The sequence below is a fragment of the Pyxicephalus adspersus genome, chromosome 11, assembly GCF_032062135.1.
Source record: "Pyxicephalus adspersus chromosome 11, UCB_Pads_2.0, whole genome shotgun sequence".
In the NCBI taxonomy this organism is placed as follows: domain Eukaryota; kingdom Metazoa; phylum Chordata; class Amphibia; order Anura; family Pyxicephalidae; genus Pyxicephalus; species Pyxicephalus adspersus.
In genome coordinates this window covers 8,574,139-8,591,626 of record NC_092868.1, presented here as the reverse complement: position 1 = coordinate 8,591,626, position 17,488 = coordinate 8,574,139, and the positions used below count along the sequence as shown (strand labels likewise).

The following is a 17,488-nucleotide window of genomic DNA, read 5'->3' as shown; positions in this document are numbered from 1 at the left end:
ACCTGTGAGCAACAGGACTGGATCTAATTGATAATTTACATTAACATTTTTACTATTCAGTTAATTAATTTATTCCAAGCAGTCACATACTTATACCTTAATTGTTGTTCCAATTAAATACAAAGGCACGGTCCAAGTAAACTTTAAATATATTTGTTTTTTTAAATACAGCAATTCAGCTTTTATAATAATTTAAGATGACCATTATCCTAAAATATCGTCTTCACTGAATGCATACTCACATGTTCTAGTCCAGACCCAATAGTTACACGTGTAAAGGATCTTTCAGTAACTGGTGTTCATGTATAGGTCTGTTTGAAAATCTTGATGATCTCATTAGTGTGCTACTGCTTCATTGTCCATTCATAGATTAGGGTGGATCCTAGATCAAATTGTACTATACCGTTGCAGTGTAAACAGTGTGTGATCTGTAAATAGGTTTCAGGCTATACAGGACTTGGTTGTGCTTTCCACCAGAGGTGCCTGGATCACATAACTGGCTAGATATACATTACAATTCCATTGTCAGCTGGGAGAGTTCTCCTGAAGATGAACTTTTAGTTGTATATTTAGTTGGATGAGTTTGATCAGCCTGCCGTGGTTAATAATGTATTGTTAAACTGTTAAAACTGTATTACCTGCCTATATTAGTCAGGAATACATGAATGGCATCATGTTTTCCATTGTGTGCATCATTTCCTAGTCTTTGCACTTGAATTTAAAGTTGTTTTTTGTGTTTGCAGGATAAACTCCAGCTGCAGCATGAGAAGCAAAAGGTGAAGGAACTGGAGCAGAAGATAGCAGAATGTCAGGCACAGCTGGAAAAGCAGCCCGAGAGTTTACGGGAGCAGCTTCGGAAACAGATTCATGAGGTCAGTGAGGATCCTAATAGTCCTGATCTCTATATTGTTGCTTTTTTTTCTACCTAAATAACCTTCTGAAGATCTGAATTATCCACGAGGCACCTAGGCAGGAGACTAGAGCCTGGTGGGTGTCCAGGCACCCCGAATACCACACTGGTCTACCAATAAGTCTGGTTTGGTGTGTCTGTTGCAACCCTTTTCAATGTCACTCAAAGGGATTGGTGGGGCATTTTCATTCCAGTAGACATTATGAGATCAGCAGATCTGTATAAGTTTTCCTGAAAGTAAATGCATATCTGAAAGTTGGTCTCAACTATACAATTCTTTAGTTTGCAATCTTTACTAACACATATGAGATAAAATCAGATGGTTTGCTGTTTGGCAAATGCTGTGATTCCCAATCAAGCATAAAAACTTGATGAGTTCATAATTGGTAAGAATATTGATTGGTAACAATATTAAGGTTGGTGATTGTCATCTAGCTGAAGGTTCAAGGTTGAAGGAATTATCATAATACATAGCTCACCATCAAAATTGAGTGAAATGCTTTTCAATGGTTCATCTCTGGGTAGTCCCTTATACCTTTTTGCCATTCAGGTCTTAGGATGGAAGTCCTACGTATGCAGTGTTTAGATGAGTTTAGGTTTTGTTTATTAAGATCCTCTCACTAGATGGGTTTGTGGACATTTAGTTTATCTGTAAATGGTTGGACCGGGCTTGTTGTCTTCTAGATGGTTCATCTGTAGATGGGGATATTGGTTGGTCAGGGCTTGTTGTCCTCTAGATGTTTTTTCTGTAGATGGGAATATTGGTTGGTCAGGGCTTGTTGTGCTCTAGATGGTTGTTCTGTACATTGAGATATTGGCTGAACAGGGCTTGTTGTGCTCTAGATGGTTCTTCTGTAGATGTGGATATTGGTTGGTCAGAGTATGTTGTGCTCTAGATGGTTCTTCTGTAGATGGATATATTGGCTGGACAGGGCTTGTTGTCCTCCAGATGGTTCTTCTGCAGATTGAAATATTGTCTGGGTGGGGCTTGTCCTCTAGATGGTTCTTCTGTAGATGGGGATATTGGTTGGTCAGGGCTTGTTGTGCTCTAGATGGTTCTTCTGTAGATGGATATATTGGCTGGACAGGGCTTGTTGTCCTCCAGATGGTTCTTCTGCAGATTAGGATATTATCTGGGTGGGGCTTGACGTCTAGATGGTTCTTCTGTAGATGGGGATATTGGTTTGTAAGGGCTTGTTGTGCTCTAGATGGTTCTTATGTAGATGGGGTTTTTGGTTGGTCAGGTCTTGGTTTGCTCTAGATGGTTCCTGTGAGGATGGGGATACTGGTTGGTCAGGACTTGTTCTCCTCTAGATGAATGACCTTCATGCCAAAGCTTTACCAGTGAACAGTTTTCCCAATGTGAAGGTTCCGAGTGGGAGGAACTGATCAACTTAACTTCTCCTTCCAGATGTCCGATATGATGGAAAGTGCTGTGAAATCCTTTGAAGACTTAGAGTTCCAGCAGCTAGAGAAAGAAAGCAGCCGGGAAGAGGAGAAGGAGGCCTCCTACAGACAGATCTCACAGAACATAGCCAAACGGCAGAATGAGTTGAACAAAAGGAAGGTAAGATGACCAAAAGTAAATACTGTTAGAGTTTAAGACAAATTGCCATTGGTCATACTCAACATGAAAACACCTTAAGGTCCAACCAGGTGACACTTTAATCATGTACTACTTGCAAATGTATGGCAAAAGTTATTAAATATATTAGAATCTGTCAATATCTATATGATTTGTTTTATTCACTAATTAATTTATTTTAATAATCAGAGGGTCAATCTACTATATCCTTAAATTCCAGTTTTAAGTAGGTTCTAAGGAATGAAACTACCTAATATCTTTATATCCCTTAGAAACATCAGTAGTGAGATTTTTACACTTGTAGAACTGCACATCTGCTTTGGCCATTACAAGGGGCTCCATTCTTCCCATAGCGAGGGCAAAATAGTGCTCATCTAGAAACTGACCCGAGAGACAGTTGACTTATTCATGAGCATTTAATCTTTGAACAAGGCCTATAAATATCTTGACTTCATGGCTTTAGTACATCCTATTGGGTATAAGGTGCTGATAACAAACACAGATCCCTGGTTTAAATTTATACAGATACAGATAAATTTAAGGTGCTTGGTTAGGAGAGCTTAATGAGGCTGCCAATACAAAACTCTTTTTTCAAGATATCAGATCCCTGGCTTTCATTTTGTTGCAATAACTGTAATGCTATCCGAGTCACCGACCTGGAACAATGCTAAAATTAAGTAATTTTCACACTTTTTGACATTTTTGCTTCTTCCAGGACTGTGACTCAAACATAAAAAGCCTGTCAGGAGTCTAATACTTTCAGCGAGGAACTTGCAATAGCCGTTCAAATACTTTTTCTTTTTATAATAGAGTCACTTTATTTAGTGTGATTGTTTCGGCATTGTTTGAAACGAATTCATCCATTTCATGTTTTTTTTTTTTTTTTTTTGCAGGACAAAATTCTGCGTTTCGAGGAGCAACTCCGTGGTGCAGAAGAACAGGCGCAAGCTGAAAGGTTAAGGATTAGTGAGGAGAATACCCGGGTCTTCCAGTCTCTGAATAAGGTTGGTAGAGAAATTTTCTTTGCCACATACTTACAAAAACACAGGATGGGTTGGCTTAAAGTGAACCCGTGCACTGCCCTCTCTAGCTTTAGGGATTTTTTGCACCAGCAGCACTTAGGTGCATAGGGCACTATTGCCTAATGCCGTTCTAATGCAAGAACATGGCAATTGTCCTATATATATACTCTGTGTGCTGGGTGGTATCTGTTCTTCTGTTCTTATTCTATACGTATGGACTCCACACAGTACTTCTCTGCTCCTATACCCCGGGTGTAATGCTCGGTATCTGGACTCATTTTTGTATGTATTAACTCTGTACATTACCACTTCTCTGGTCCTATACTTTGGGTGTAATGCTCGGTATATGGTCTCATTTTGTATGTATGGACTCTGTACAGTACCACTTCAGTTCAGGTTTAGTTCAGCTTTGCTAATTAATAAGATACAAGCTTACAAAGAACAAAGTCCTAAACTGAGTCTCTCTACATGATCTATTGCCTGCAATTGCCTGCAGACAACAAAAGATGCACAAATAGGCTTTAAACGCCAGAATAAAACTGTCAGGATTCACAGATCCTCTTTCACTTTAATTTGACACAGATTGAATGGGATTCTGGCATGCTGCCATATTGCCCCAGAGTACGTCACACCCAACATACACTGATCTGTGAAATATCCGTGTGTGAGACAGCTCATCTGATCCTTGTGACACTGAGCTGTACCAGAGCGCCATGCGGGAAACCACTCACATGTAGCTTAGTGATGAGATGGAATTTAACACATCCGAGTGATAAAAGAGCTTTCAAAGGAACTACTCGTACTTGTATTTTCATGTCGTATATAGAACAGTATCTGATGAGGTCCTGGGACAATTGAAGCCACAGAAAGAGATTGTTGTCGGACAAACATTGGGCCTGAATTTATTTAAAGCTCTCCAAGATCGGAGAAGGTAGGCCATTGTGGGAGAACCTGGATGACCCAGCAAACCTTTTTAATGGATCTGGTCCAGGATTAAAACTTTTGCCAAATAATAGCAAATTATTTTAAGAATTCTATTCTAGGTTTACTGGATCACCTAGGTTCTCCCATGATAGTCTATCTTCCCCAGTCTTAAAGAGCTTTAATAAATCAGACCCTATTGTCAGCCACCATCATTTTTCGGGTTTTCCTTCCACTTTTGTGTTGGACAATTGTGGCAAAAAGGGCATCAAAGACTGACCACACTGCCCAGTGCACTCTGTAGCTTGGCACACTCCCTCTCTTTCTTTGACACCCCCATTCCTTCCCTTAGACATGTACCTCTACCTTGGAATGGAGTGTGGCTCCTACACATAAAGGGGACATTTTTAGCCCAGTTCTCCTCCCTCAAAAAATTACCGCTGGTACATTTGAGCTGCTGTGTGTTTCTCACCTGCTAGTAATGGGGGGGGGGGGGCACTCTAAAGCCCTGCCGTTTCTGCCAGTCCATGCCCAAAATAGCACCCACATCAGTAGGAAGGGTCTTTGGGCACTGAAGTCATTAGTCACAAGTTTATGTTAAGATGCGGACACTATGCAACTTCTATGGGGCCCAGCAACATTGGGGGGCCAGTACTGTCTCACTACATAGAAAAATGATACAACTTGCTAATGAATTGGATAAATCTATCCAAATCTATCCAAAGCTTGATGTGAATGCAAATTAGATTCATAATTATTTAAATGATTTCCTTTGATATGGAGAATAAAGTGACATGCCCCTTCATGGGCATTCTTGGGGCACCAGCGCACGTTTGACAAAAATGTATTTAAGGCATTTCTAAATGATCTGTTCTCAGGGTTGGTAAGGTAAAGCAGCACAAATGTACTAGCGAATTGTTCTTTCTGTTTTTGCAGGAGAAGGACCGATTGTTAGCTCTTGGCGTGTTGTATGGGAAGGACACGGAAAAACAGGAGACGAAGGAGTGCTCCTCCAAAAAGGTGAGCACCTATTGCTCTAAAAGGGACAATGTGTCATAGTTTGTGCCAACTTTACCAACATGAAGGGTCAATTCACACTTTCCTGTTCTGTATATTCTGCTTTGATGCATGTTAACCTGCAAACAATAATACGAAGGAATGGACTAATGCAAAGATGGTTTCTGTCCCCTTGTGGTGGTTTTGCACACAGCATGAGCATGCAAGTTCCTTTTAAATAAGAGCTTTTGTTCTTTTGGATCTCAAAATCTTATTTTTTACTGAGAATTTACTGAGCAATTGTTCCTTGCAGCCTTCTAGTCTGTTTTCATTGCATGTTTGCATTACGGGAGGAAACTTGGATTACTCACGTAAATACAGGACAATCTACGTACTTCATGTGGACTTTCTGGGAACTGATCCCAAGCCTGCAGTGCTTGTAAACATCTTATATTTACTATTATAATAAATGCAATATTTAATGATCTAATAATATCCCTATTAAGTCATCCACATTTGTCTTAAAGAATTTGTTCCCACGTTGCAATATTGCATCTGATGTGTTGCACTTATCATACGCACTAATCAATTTATAAGCGGAAAGGCAGCATGGTGGCTCAGTGGTTAGCACTCTGGCCTTTTCAGCGCTAGATCCCAGGTTCGTGTCCCAGCCAGGGCACTATCTGCATGGAGTTTGCAGGTTCTCCCCGTGTCTGCGTGGGTTTCCTCCAGGTACTCCGGTTTCCCCCCACATTCCAAAAACATGCAGTTAAGTTATTTGGCTTCACACAAAAAATTGACCTTAAACTGTAATAAAGACATATGAAGACGTTAGATTGTGAGCCCTTTTGAGGGACAGTTAGTGTCACGACTATGGACTTGTACAGCGCTGCGTAATATGATGGCGCTAAATAAATACTATGTAATAATGATAATATTAATAAAAGGGGCATCAAATGTGTTGCTGCACTGCATTGCCATTTATTAATAATGGTGGCCCAATACTCCATTCCAAAAACACTGTGGATCAAAGCTTAGCTAAGCACTATCGTCCCTTGCTGTGGATTTTAGAAAGCTGTGCATGCACTTTTTTTCCTTTTTTTGTCCTGTGCATGGAATGAATCAGCTGCTCTAAAGCAATGCATGTTAGCATGCTCATCAGCCAACCCAAAGGGACCCTAAAAAGTACTATCTGTTATGCATGCCAAGTCACCAGTAATTTTAAAATCGTCCGTTTCATTCTCCTTATCTTTTCTTTGTTTTACAGGGACTTCAGAGGACATCCAGTTTGCCACGGCGGAGAGGAAATACAACATTTGTACGACAATCTGACCGTCCGGTTTCACTCCATGGCAATAGTAAGTGACTTGATTCAGCCTGGCGGTGAGGTTGTGGTGCTGTACCGCTTCATCACACCAGTGAATCATTGCTTAGGGAAGACTCTACCTGTATAGTCCACACATGGAAGCCCAATGGAAAATCTTGGGGGTGGAAACGAAAATCTGCAAATGTTGGTTCTGTAAGAACCAGTGCTGCGGTGCTGGTGGCTGACAAGGTGCCAACTGCCAGGGGCTGCACTGGAATGCTAATTCCTATCATGGATAAGAGCTTGACCTAATAAATGAATAAAGGTGAACTCAAGGCAAATGGATACAAAGTATGAGTTGAGTTTATTGGACTTTCCCATGGATCAGTTGACACAAATGTCCACACAAGTCACCTGCTTCTACTGGCTGGCCATTTTCTTTAAAAACCTCCAATCCTGATCATTTTGCCACACCTATTTTCTATTTGGAAATGTTCAAATATTTGTATTTTTGGTAATCTTGGTGCATAATGTAATAGAAATATCTTTGTACCATTGCAGCGTGCCTGGAGAGCGCTGGCCTTGCTGTACACCTTGCCGTATCCTCCAGCAGCTCCGGTGGTAAGATCGCCCTCGCCATCAGCCCCAATCTCCAGTTGGCACGGACCCGAAATCAAAGAGAGGACAGAAGATCTTGTGGAGGAAGAATCCAAAATGTTAACCAGAGACTTCCTCTGACATACGGGTAAGGCTAGACCTGTGATATTCTACCCTCTGGTGGTGGCTGAATGTGATTGGTTGTGTCAGGGACTATTTTATTACCGTAGTAGTATTTTGCTTCAAATTTACACGGGGCAGCAACAAGCCTTACTTTTTCCTTTCTATTGTTTCCATCTTCTCACCACCTTCTAAATATCACCTTGCACCTCTAAGTATCATTGACTTACTTCAGTAAGAATACTGTAGGAAAAGGAATCGGGGTGGTGAGGAATCCTAAGACACCTGTGGAGTCCTAAGGCTCTGTTATAGAATTGGTGTGCCCAGAGATATCTGAAGTCTACATACAGCCCTGGTATTAGGGAGTTTGTCAATCCTGGGTACATGCTGTACAAAAGACCTTAACTTCTACTGCATTGTAGATCTAAGCCCCGCCCCTGCGGTACAGCAATGCAGTGTGAGTCTCTATTGGCTGGTCAGGCTCTTCCTACTGCAATGATGTATGGCAGGGACAGGGCCTAGCTCTGGGTATTGCCAAAGGCTGTGTCTCTGTATGAACATGCATCTGGGATCAAAGGACTCTATTGTCACAAAACAAAAAATAAATATAATTATTTTCATGAGAGGCTTTTTATCTGGAAATATTGAACGTGTATCAGGTTTTGATAGTCCTCCTTTTCTCTATTGAAAATAAAATCTAAGTCATTTACCACTGCTCATACATAATATTTGGTATTTTTTTCTTTCTTCATAGTCCAATCCCTCAGATAGCAGAAATGGAACGACAGCTACGTGAAGCCATGGCAGAGAAAGAGCGCCTCCTAAAGGCCAGAGTGAGTACATTTCTGTTATTTTTTATTGTTTAACTTTTTAAACTGTATTCAAAGGCTTTTTTGGAAAAGGTAAGGAAGGATTTGGGAGTTTCCATTGCTGGAAATGCCCCTGTTGGGAAGATTCATGCTTGACCTAAATACTATACTTACTAGGACAAAGCATTACAGATACTTAGATTTAAAATGATATTAAAATAATATTTAATGTACAGCGCTGCGTAATATGTTGGCGCTATATAAATCCTGTTTAATAATAATAATAAAAAATTCCTAAGAGGAAACCTGCCTTGTCTTTTTCAGAGTTCACATTTATTTGGTTACAGTAGTTCATCTGCATAGATGTGCTTTATGTGCTTTTAAAGTCCTCCTATTCCTGTACAATGACCTGATTTTAGGGTTGACAGAAGAAGTTGTGAGTTAATGACAGAGCATAAACCAAAGTAGTCTCATTTCTTAAGTTTGACAAACGGGCGTACAATTACACCCTACCATAGTGTATTGTATTCATACACTTATGGTGTGGATGAGGTTGTCTAAACAAAGTCCTCCTAATCTTGTCCAATTTACTAGTGGACATGATAAAATAGAGATTGCTGGCATTACATGAACTGAAGTAGTCTTGTTACTCGACGCGTTTTGCCGTTTTGGCTTCCTCAGGGAAGGTTGAGACACAAGAATTAAAGTAAAGCATATAAAAACATTAATCATATCCATTAGAAAGGCAAGTGTGTACAAGTAAAAGCCCAACTGTCACAATACAACAACCATAAATTCTAGAGTAAATATGTAATATAGGAATATATTAGGATATAAATATTTTAATTTTTCAATAGTAGAGATTACATCAATAATAACTGTTCAATACTTAAGAATACATTATAACTGGCCTGCACATAGTCTGTGCAAAGAGTATAGCCATGGGAGAGATTTAGAAGGCCCACCTACTACAAGTTGCCTGCAGAATACTACCAGAGGGGCGGATACAAGACCAGTCACCCTGCACAAGCAAGGAGAGCAGCAGTGACTGGTCTTTAATAAAGGAAGCTCCTGCATGAAAACAAAAGTTTCTTACTGGACTTCTGCACAGATTTGGAAGAAATACACAAAGCCCTTGTACAATACTGGACCGATGATAACTTCAGAGATCAGACACCAAAGTTTAAAAAGTGGCCCCATACAAAGACACGTTGACCTGCAATAATACCGTCATGCAGCAAAGTGTTGTGTGCACACACATAGACAGGTTCCCTCCCCTTTAACCGCAGTCTTCCATGCAGCCAGCCATCTAGTGCAGTCACATGACTACCACATAAGTGCTTCTGCTTTCGGAAGGCGAGCCTCCAGCATTGGCTCTGCACTCCAAGACAAATTCTGCTTCTACACAGAGGAGGTATGAGACATGCAAGGGCTGTGTGTGTATTGGTGAGTGAACACTGAAAGTTTTCCTGCATACGTGTGTACATACATTCCAATATTTTACATAGATGGATTGGAAATGGGACGTTTTAAAAGTTTAAAGCGTGGTAATGGAAGTCACTTTTGTTTGTGGGCAACGTTGCCTCTACAAGAGCAGAAAAACAGGTTTTTCATGTTTGCTTAGGGCTTAACTGTACTGAAGGCAGCTGGTAATAGAGGTGGAAGGGCTGCAATTCATTTCATGGATCTGTATGGTTTGTGAGTTTTTTTGTATTTTTAGGGGCTGCTAATCCCAAACTGATATTTTGGAGTACGCAAAAAGGGATCCAGGGGGTTAATTCTTTTTGGCACAGCCTGGATAAGACATGAACACCTTGCCCGAGCAGGTTTTTTTTATATACATGCACCTTAAAAGCCAGTTTTTTTGTTTTTGGATACTAGGGCATTATTCCTTCCAAAAATGTCTTTTATCTCTTGGGGCTTAATCTCTTAGGGTTACTCCTATTCTTGGGTTGGGGCAAACAAAGTTGGGTAGAGACAACTCCAAGGTGGACAGGAATAAAGTTGGGAATTGTGGCAGGAATCCAATGGCTACCAATCCTACCAGGCTTTTCCAAAAGTTTGGGTGGACGGATCCTTTAGGCTCTGGTAACATCTGCGCTGCATGGGGGTTCTCTATAGCGTGCATTTTCCTAAAAATTGGCATCAATGATGCAGCAAGCTGGAGTTTTTCAATTGCACCACCTGTCATGTGCCTATGTCTGCCATAAGGAGGGGCAGAGCATTCTTTGGTCATGGGTACAGTTGTGGTGCCAGCATTGCACAAGTCAGAGGAGACAGTCTGGCTGCTGGTGCTTGCCATAGAGGAACTGGGGAAGCCGCAGCTAAATGACACAGAATTTAGTGCCGGCAGGGACAGGAAGTTGAATGAGTTAGGGGTGGGTTGCACAGGAGCAGTGGCACTCTAGCTGACTACCTATGCCCAGAAATGAGCATGCATGGAGAACATTATTTGCATAATAAATGGCTGTATATTTTTTTACCTAAACAACCTGATATTTGTCCCATCAGGCCTGTCTGTGGTTTATTATGTGCTGCATTTCTTTAGTTATTTTATATATAATGAATTCTTATAATGTTTTCTTATTATGTATCTTGCTAATTGCTCCCCCTCCCTGGTAGGTAATCAAACTCACTGCCCAAGCAGAAAGCTCTGACTAAGGCCCTCTTAGGTTGAAACGCACACTCGATGCTCATTTATATGTGTCACTCCTAAATTTCATTAAACGATACTCTGGAGGTTACAAGTGTTTACCTGCATGCTTTTTATTCATTAAGTTATGATTCACTTGGGTTGTTGCTCACGCAGAGCTATGGGCTCCCAGTGTTTCAGAGCTGATGTTGATATTCATTAAGTACTTTTTTTGTTGACTGATCCAGATGTGCTCATGTAGTTTTAGCCTCAGTGTGAAACTGCTAGAATGCAGAATAGGGTTCCCCATTTTGTGACTACATTGAAGACAATTTCCTAGAATTTCATCATACCAGACAGTTTACAAATACTTGGGTGAATTTTCTAAAGTTAGCTGAGGTTTCCCTTTTACTGCAAAGGTTAAATTCTTGTTTTTAGCTCAGTATTGCAGTCTTTTATGCTCCCACCAAGCTTCTTCGCTTCAATGGAGGCTTTGCGTCATTGTGTACCTTGCATGACCAGCAGTCCTGCATTATAAGTGATGACGTCACGGGCTCACCCACAGTCTGGGGCATTGAGGGGAAGAGGGGAGCGTTGAGGTATAAGGTAAGGTAAGCAACATGAGAGATAAACTCCTACAGTGTGGAGGGAGATTCCGCTTTGGAGGGTAACTAAATCTGCAATACTGTTCCCTGGCAAGGTGCCGTTATCTTCTTCTCTTCCTGGAAATAATCTTTGGCCATTTTGATTGGCCAGGTGTGAGAATTCTATCATTCAAGCCATATGCAAGGGAAACCTGGGATTGCTGGATATTCTGGAAACCGAAGCTGAGCTTTGTATGTGGTAGGGAAAGGCTTGGAAGAATCCCTTTAATTGCATGGTAGAACATAACACACTCAAATGCAACCAAAAGAGACACATAGGATCCCCGTAACCCGCTTATCTCCAGAGCTCACTTCCCAATTGAAAAACGTAGACTGGCTTGCTGATTGCTTCCATTAAACACCACTGAAAATAAAAATATATTTTTCTTGTTTGCAGGAAGAAAAAAGAGCAGCTATAGAGATGACCAAACGTCTGGAAGCAGAGCAGAATCACATCAAGGAAGAAGCTTCTGTACCCACCCCACCTTTGGTGCCATCAGCCACCCCTGAGCCAACAGTGGAGCCGGTAAATTCAGCAGAATATTGCAAACATTTTAAGTTTGGGTTGTTATTAGTTTAAAATTTACTTTCATATATACTTACTTTCATCTTTTTATTACCTCTACTTGTACTTCTTTCCTTTGGAAAGGAGGAATCTCATAACACCTCATTTAGGATCTATCACCAACTTTTGATTGGTGTTGATTTGGTTGGGACATTGATTTGAGAAACTTCTAAGATCATTTAGAATTTATTGACGGGTTCATCTGATCTGCAATGGACCCCTTTTGACCTGCAGGTATCCTGAGGCGAACAAAAACACATTGATACAGGCAAAAACCTGCTTCTAAAATTAAATAGTTAGCAAGACAGCCAGACAAATAGAATTTTGTGAAAGGAGAATATTTTTCTCAAGTATTTTTGTCCTTTGAAGACCTTCTGATGTTCTGCCAATTTCAGGTGACGGAAGGAAGTCTCTTACTAGCCCACTTATAACCTGCACCTCTACACCCCCCATATGCATGGCTGCTCCTTTACATTTGGGCATAGTTGTAGCATACCTGGCTATAGGGTGCAAGTGAACTTTTTAGTGGAGCAGTTCTCTGCCAAGCCCACACCCTTTTACCTAACAACCATGATATCAACAGTGTGCAAGCTGTAAATGTATTCAACTTGCAGCTTACACATGTGTTGAAATCTGGAACAAAGCAGCAAGAGAAGGGGTGTGGGCTGGTAATAGATTTTGTTTATTATATTTCTGTAGATTCTCCTTTGCCCTCAATGGGTAATATAGCATAGTCTCTTTATTTTGATGGTGATTAAAATTCCGAATCTTTCTACTTTAAAGGCATCTTTTGATCTACGGTCGTACCTGGAGGCATCAGGACACAGCGTGGAGACGTGTCCTCATGTGAGGGTCAGTGCCATGTGTTGTCGGGGGTACCTTGTGAAAATGGGAGGACGCATAAAAACATGGAAGAAGAGGTGGTTCGTATTTGACAGACAGAAGAGAAGACTGGCTTATTATGCAGGTATGGGTCTTTATATATTGATATATTGGTATCTTCTCTCCATTTCTCCAGGTCTCTCTCTTTCTCCATTTTTTTCTCTAGTTGTCTTAAAACTGATCATTCTTCCAGGAAAGGGGCTGGACTTGGGGTCTGCAGAATAGTTTTCCCCAACCTGGGGCTAGGACAGATTTCTATACTTCTTGCCTTCTAGAGAAGATCAGGAGACCCCATTCAGCAGACCCCATGGACATCTGTAGCTTCTAGACCTGTAATAACAGCATGTTTTTTTCCTTCTTGATGGCACAGATATATTCCATGATGATTCATTGGCCCTGATTCATGAAAGCTCTCCAGGCTGGGGATAATACACTTTCAGAAGTGAAGCTGGGTGATCCACCAAACCTGGAATGGATCTGGTCCAGGATTCAAAACATTTGCTAGCAAATAGCAAATAATTTTGAAAAATCCAGTCCATGTTTTGTGGATCACCCTGCTTCACTTCTGAAAGTGTATTATCCCCAGCCTGGAGAGCTTTCATGAATCAGGGCCATTGGGTTCAAATTGTGAAACTGTTCAGGGAGTATAGAACTTCATTTTCACACATGGGTTGGGCACCACAGGCCTTTAACCCCATTCAGAAACTTTGGCATGTGCCAGAGATGCCTTAATACAGTGGTCCCACTCTCCCTTCATTCTTTAACCCCTTTTCTTTCTTACGTTTTACCGTGTCCACCACTCAATGTGGCACTGTGCCACACTTTGCACAGAGCCCTTTATTTTTTTAGCCATAGGAATCATAGAAGACTAATTTGGTTGTCCTTGCCACAAAGGCCTAAAGTCCCCAATCCTCACTTGCTCTCTTCTTCCACTTTGTCATCTCTCTATCTTTTATATATTTTATATATTTGTCCATCTCTGACTATGTTTCTCTTCGTAGACAAAGAAGAGCAAAAGCTGAAAGGCGTAATCTACTTCCAGGCCATAGAAGAAGTTTATTATGATCACTTGCGGAGTGCTTTTAAGGTAATTTAATATTAGTTTCATGTTATAAAATACAATGCTTTCAATATGCACTTCAACTGGTGAGCTTCTGAGATTCCTGGCCAGGGGCAGACCAAAGTGCCCTAAGTTTACACTACCTAGCAATAGTAAAGCAAGTCCATAGTTGGTTTACTCTACAGGCCATGGCACAGCTGTATCCAGATTTAAATGGGTAGACTAAGGTTTGAGCAGTTAATAATTTTGGGATATGCAATTTCCATGGTTAGGGATTTAGGTGATAGCTTTTTACCTGTTTAATGTGTTCTTTTGGCAGGAATATGATGTCATTGTGGTGGGATAGCTGCAGTTGCCAAGGGATTATAGTTAAATATAACTGGGCTGCTTTTGTATATATAACATATAGCATTGTATACTATGTTACCTTTGTTACCATGTTTGGCATTTGGGTCACTGGGTGCTTGAGAACACCGAGTTGTAGACATTTACAGGTATTGATCTGCTGAAATTGTGTCCCTATTATCACTTTCTTTTGTAAAACTTTGTAATTTGCATCCCCCAGAGCCCACACCCCAAACTGACGTTTTGCCTGAAGACCTTTGAGCGTCTCTTTTGCATGGTCGCTCCAACCCCAGAAGCCATGAGGATCTGGATGGATGTCATGGTGACGGCAGCTGAGGAGAACCACCACTACTGAAGCCTTTTGTGATTGGTGCCAAACACTTGGGGAAGAGCAAAGGAGTCTGGGAATAAAATAGAGGAACACAAAAGCATAAAACATATACAGGCTTGTAAAAAGAAGGAACTTTTGAGAAAAACATGACTGACAAAAGGGAAGAAGATCGAGGAAAGAGCATTTTATAGAACTTGTAACAGAAAATATGTGAAAATTTACCAGACATTCCCTGATGAAAACATTTTTTGACCCTTGTATATCTAAACAGACCAAGTTTTTGCAATGTACAATGGTTTTCTTCTCAGGAAAGTGACTATACCAAAAACTTTTAGCCTTGGCCATGTTGAAGACCAGTCTTGTCTTCCACCAGTGATTTGCCATCTACGTCTGAGATATCATTAATAGACTTTGTGATTTACCACTGTTGTTGAGCTATGTGTTGGTCCTGTTACTGATGTCTGTGATATTATATACCTGTAAATACTATTTTTGTAGAATATGAACAGGGTTAGATTTCATTAGCCACATACAGAGCTTGGAAGTGGCCATTTTGTATGCTGGTTGGCCATGAGAATTTGGACAAGGAACTGCTTAGAAATTGGTGGCATTACTAAAGCACAAAGTGGCAACCTTGTGGCGTCAATGAATAATTTTGGCTCCTCAAACATTGGTTTACCTACTGGATTTGCTAGAGGCCTGGATCATGTAACAATGCGCCTTCAAGATAACAAACCTGGGGAATCTACATCTGAAGGGATCTACTGTGTGGCTTTCATGACCATGGATGGAAATGAACTCTGATGACCAAGATGTTCCAAGTGAAGGAATATGAATGCATCTATTAACATTACCACTTTTTAAAAACTAATAGGGGACATATCTTTTTCAAAAGAGATGAATGCACAAAACCATTGTGTATATGTTATACTAGATGTCTGATTATTACGGGGTTTGTTCTGCATTAGCATACACTACAACCTTCTAATTAGCAGATTGGCTGATATGAGTGGACAAATATAAAGCATTGCAGTTTTTCAGGATGCCGCTCATGTGTGTCCCCAAATATGGACCTCACTGGGGATTTTTATGGGTTTCAAAATGGTCTTAAAGGAAACCCAGCTAAGGTGGTCATCTAAAGGCCTCCTACAACCTACAAGCCAGTTTGTTATTGCTCCCACCTTCCAGGCACATTTTGTTTCAATATTTGAAATGATTATTACACATACACAAAAGTTTCCCTTACATCAAAGTCCAGTAACTGTGATATTTTATTGAAGCTCTATGGAAATGGAATTGCCCGTAGCCATAATAAAAGTCTGATGTTTGCACTTCTTGAACTGCCACTTCAGATGGCTGTGTTGAAATGGCTTTTTATATATTTATCTCAGGATAAGTGTCCTTCACTTGAAAAGCTGCTAGCAGGTATAATGCGCAGGCAAATGGAACATCACCTAATCAGCATTCAATATGCCCAGTGCCAGGCTTACTGACCAACCAAAGCTCTGGCATTCCAGGTGGTGTTAAAGCTTGTTGTCTCCTTCTGTACATTCCTTTTGCCTCACCACTTTGATGGGCTGCTTCATTAACCGATAGGAATGTGTGGAGGTGGCAAAAGTGTAAGATCCTTGGCTATTGCCAAATGGCATCCCTTATGGCCATAGTAGAAAATTGAAGCCACTGTATGTTCGTGTTGTGCACTTATACCTGTTGGCAGTTCTCTCTTCATTCTAGTGAGTACGTTTTTGAACCGATTCTTGGTGCCCCCTACTGCAGGAAACTTTGGACTAAATGAATAAATGTGCTATATTGGTAATTTAAGTTGTTTCATAGGTTATAGAATGTTCTTTTTAATGAAAACTAGCCATGGCGCATTTACGTGTGAAAGCATTTTGCAAGTAAGCTTTTAGTCTTTAACCACTACACACATGGAATTGTTTGCCAGGGGGCCAAACTTGATGTAGCTGGTACCCTTTGAGCATGATTAAAAAAATATTACTGGGTAATAAAATTCACTGCGACACTTATATTCCTATAGCCGTCTGCTGTACACACTGTGGTCCCAGGGCCCTCAGACCCTAGGAGTTGGTAACTGGTTTGCAAATGGGTTGCAATGACTATGTTCTCCAACTGTCTCCAGTAACATGTCTCTAGTTTCTTTATCCATGTATTTCAAATCTTCAGTTACATCTGCAGCCCTTCCACAGTCTCTGGCCATCTTCTAAAGGGTGTCCTTCTGTAGCACTACAAATACTGATTGTTAAATGCAGCCCCCTTATTGATGTCAGGGGCACCCTATAATGATGCCCACTTTACCTTCTTAGTTAATCTTGACCAACGTAGCCTGTACACAATGTTTTGGCCATTTTGTCATGCATCAGGGGATGGCATAAACTGCCATTTTTAGCAGGACTTCAACATTGGGTGTCAACCATGGCTAAGCTTATCCAAGCCAACCCTTCAACTTTCACTAAAAAACTCCAATGGACGACTAGTCTATGTTAAGAAATCAATTGTTTTCTCTCACATTGTATAAATATCCAATTCAGAATATTGTACATATGTGTGTTGTATGTGTGAACCTCCATATTGGATGCCTTCCTGTTCTCAGGACCTAGCAGGAAAACTGAAGTATGTAAAATTTGTATATTCTGATGAACTTTTTTCGGTGAAGGGGTCAGGGAGGTACTGACATTTGTAAGAAATGCTACATTTATTTTTGTTTTATTTATTATACATACAATAAAATAAATATTTGGACAA

At 40.6% G+C, this 17,488-nt stretch overlaps 1 protein-coding gene across 4 annotated transcripts in view; it reads left to right on the top strand.

Annotated features, from left to right (window-relative positions):
- Positions 1-17,488, top strand: part of PHLDB3 (pleckstrin homology like domain family B member 3) — a 57,626-nt gene extending 40,138 nt beyond the window's left edge. For all 4 annotated transcript variants that reach the window (XM_072425631.1, XM_072425628.1, XM_072425629.1 and 1 more), the window contains 11 exons: positions 744-872; positions 2,322-2,477; positions 3,389-3,499; positions 5,375-5,458; positions 6,702-6,792; positions 7,302-7,485; positions 8,212-8,290; positions 11,940-12,068; positions 12,891-13,074; positions 13,991-14,076; positions 14,615-17,488. In XM_072425631.1, the coding sequence (XP_072281732.1) occupies positions 744-872; positions 2,322-2,477; positions 3,389-3,499; positions 5,375-5,458; positions 6,702-6,792; positions 7,302-7,485; positions 8,212-8,290; positions 11,940-12,068; positions 12,891-13,074; positions 13,991-14,076; positions 14,615-14,749 (1,368 nt within the window). In that variant the 3' untranslated portion in view covers positions 14,750-17,488. The remainder of the gene's footprint in view (positions 1-743; positions 873-2,321; positions 2,478-3,388; positions 3,500-5,374; positions 5,459-6,701; positions 6,793-7,301; positions 7,486-8,211; positions 8,291-11,939; positions 12,069-12,890; positions 13,075-13,990; positions 14,077-14,614) is intronic.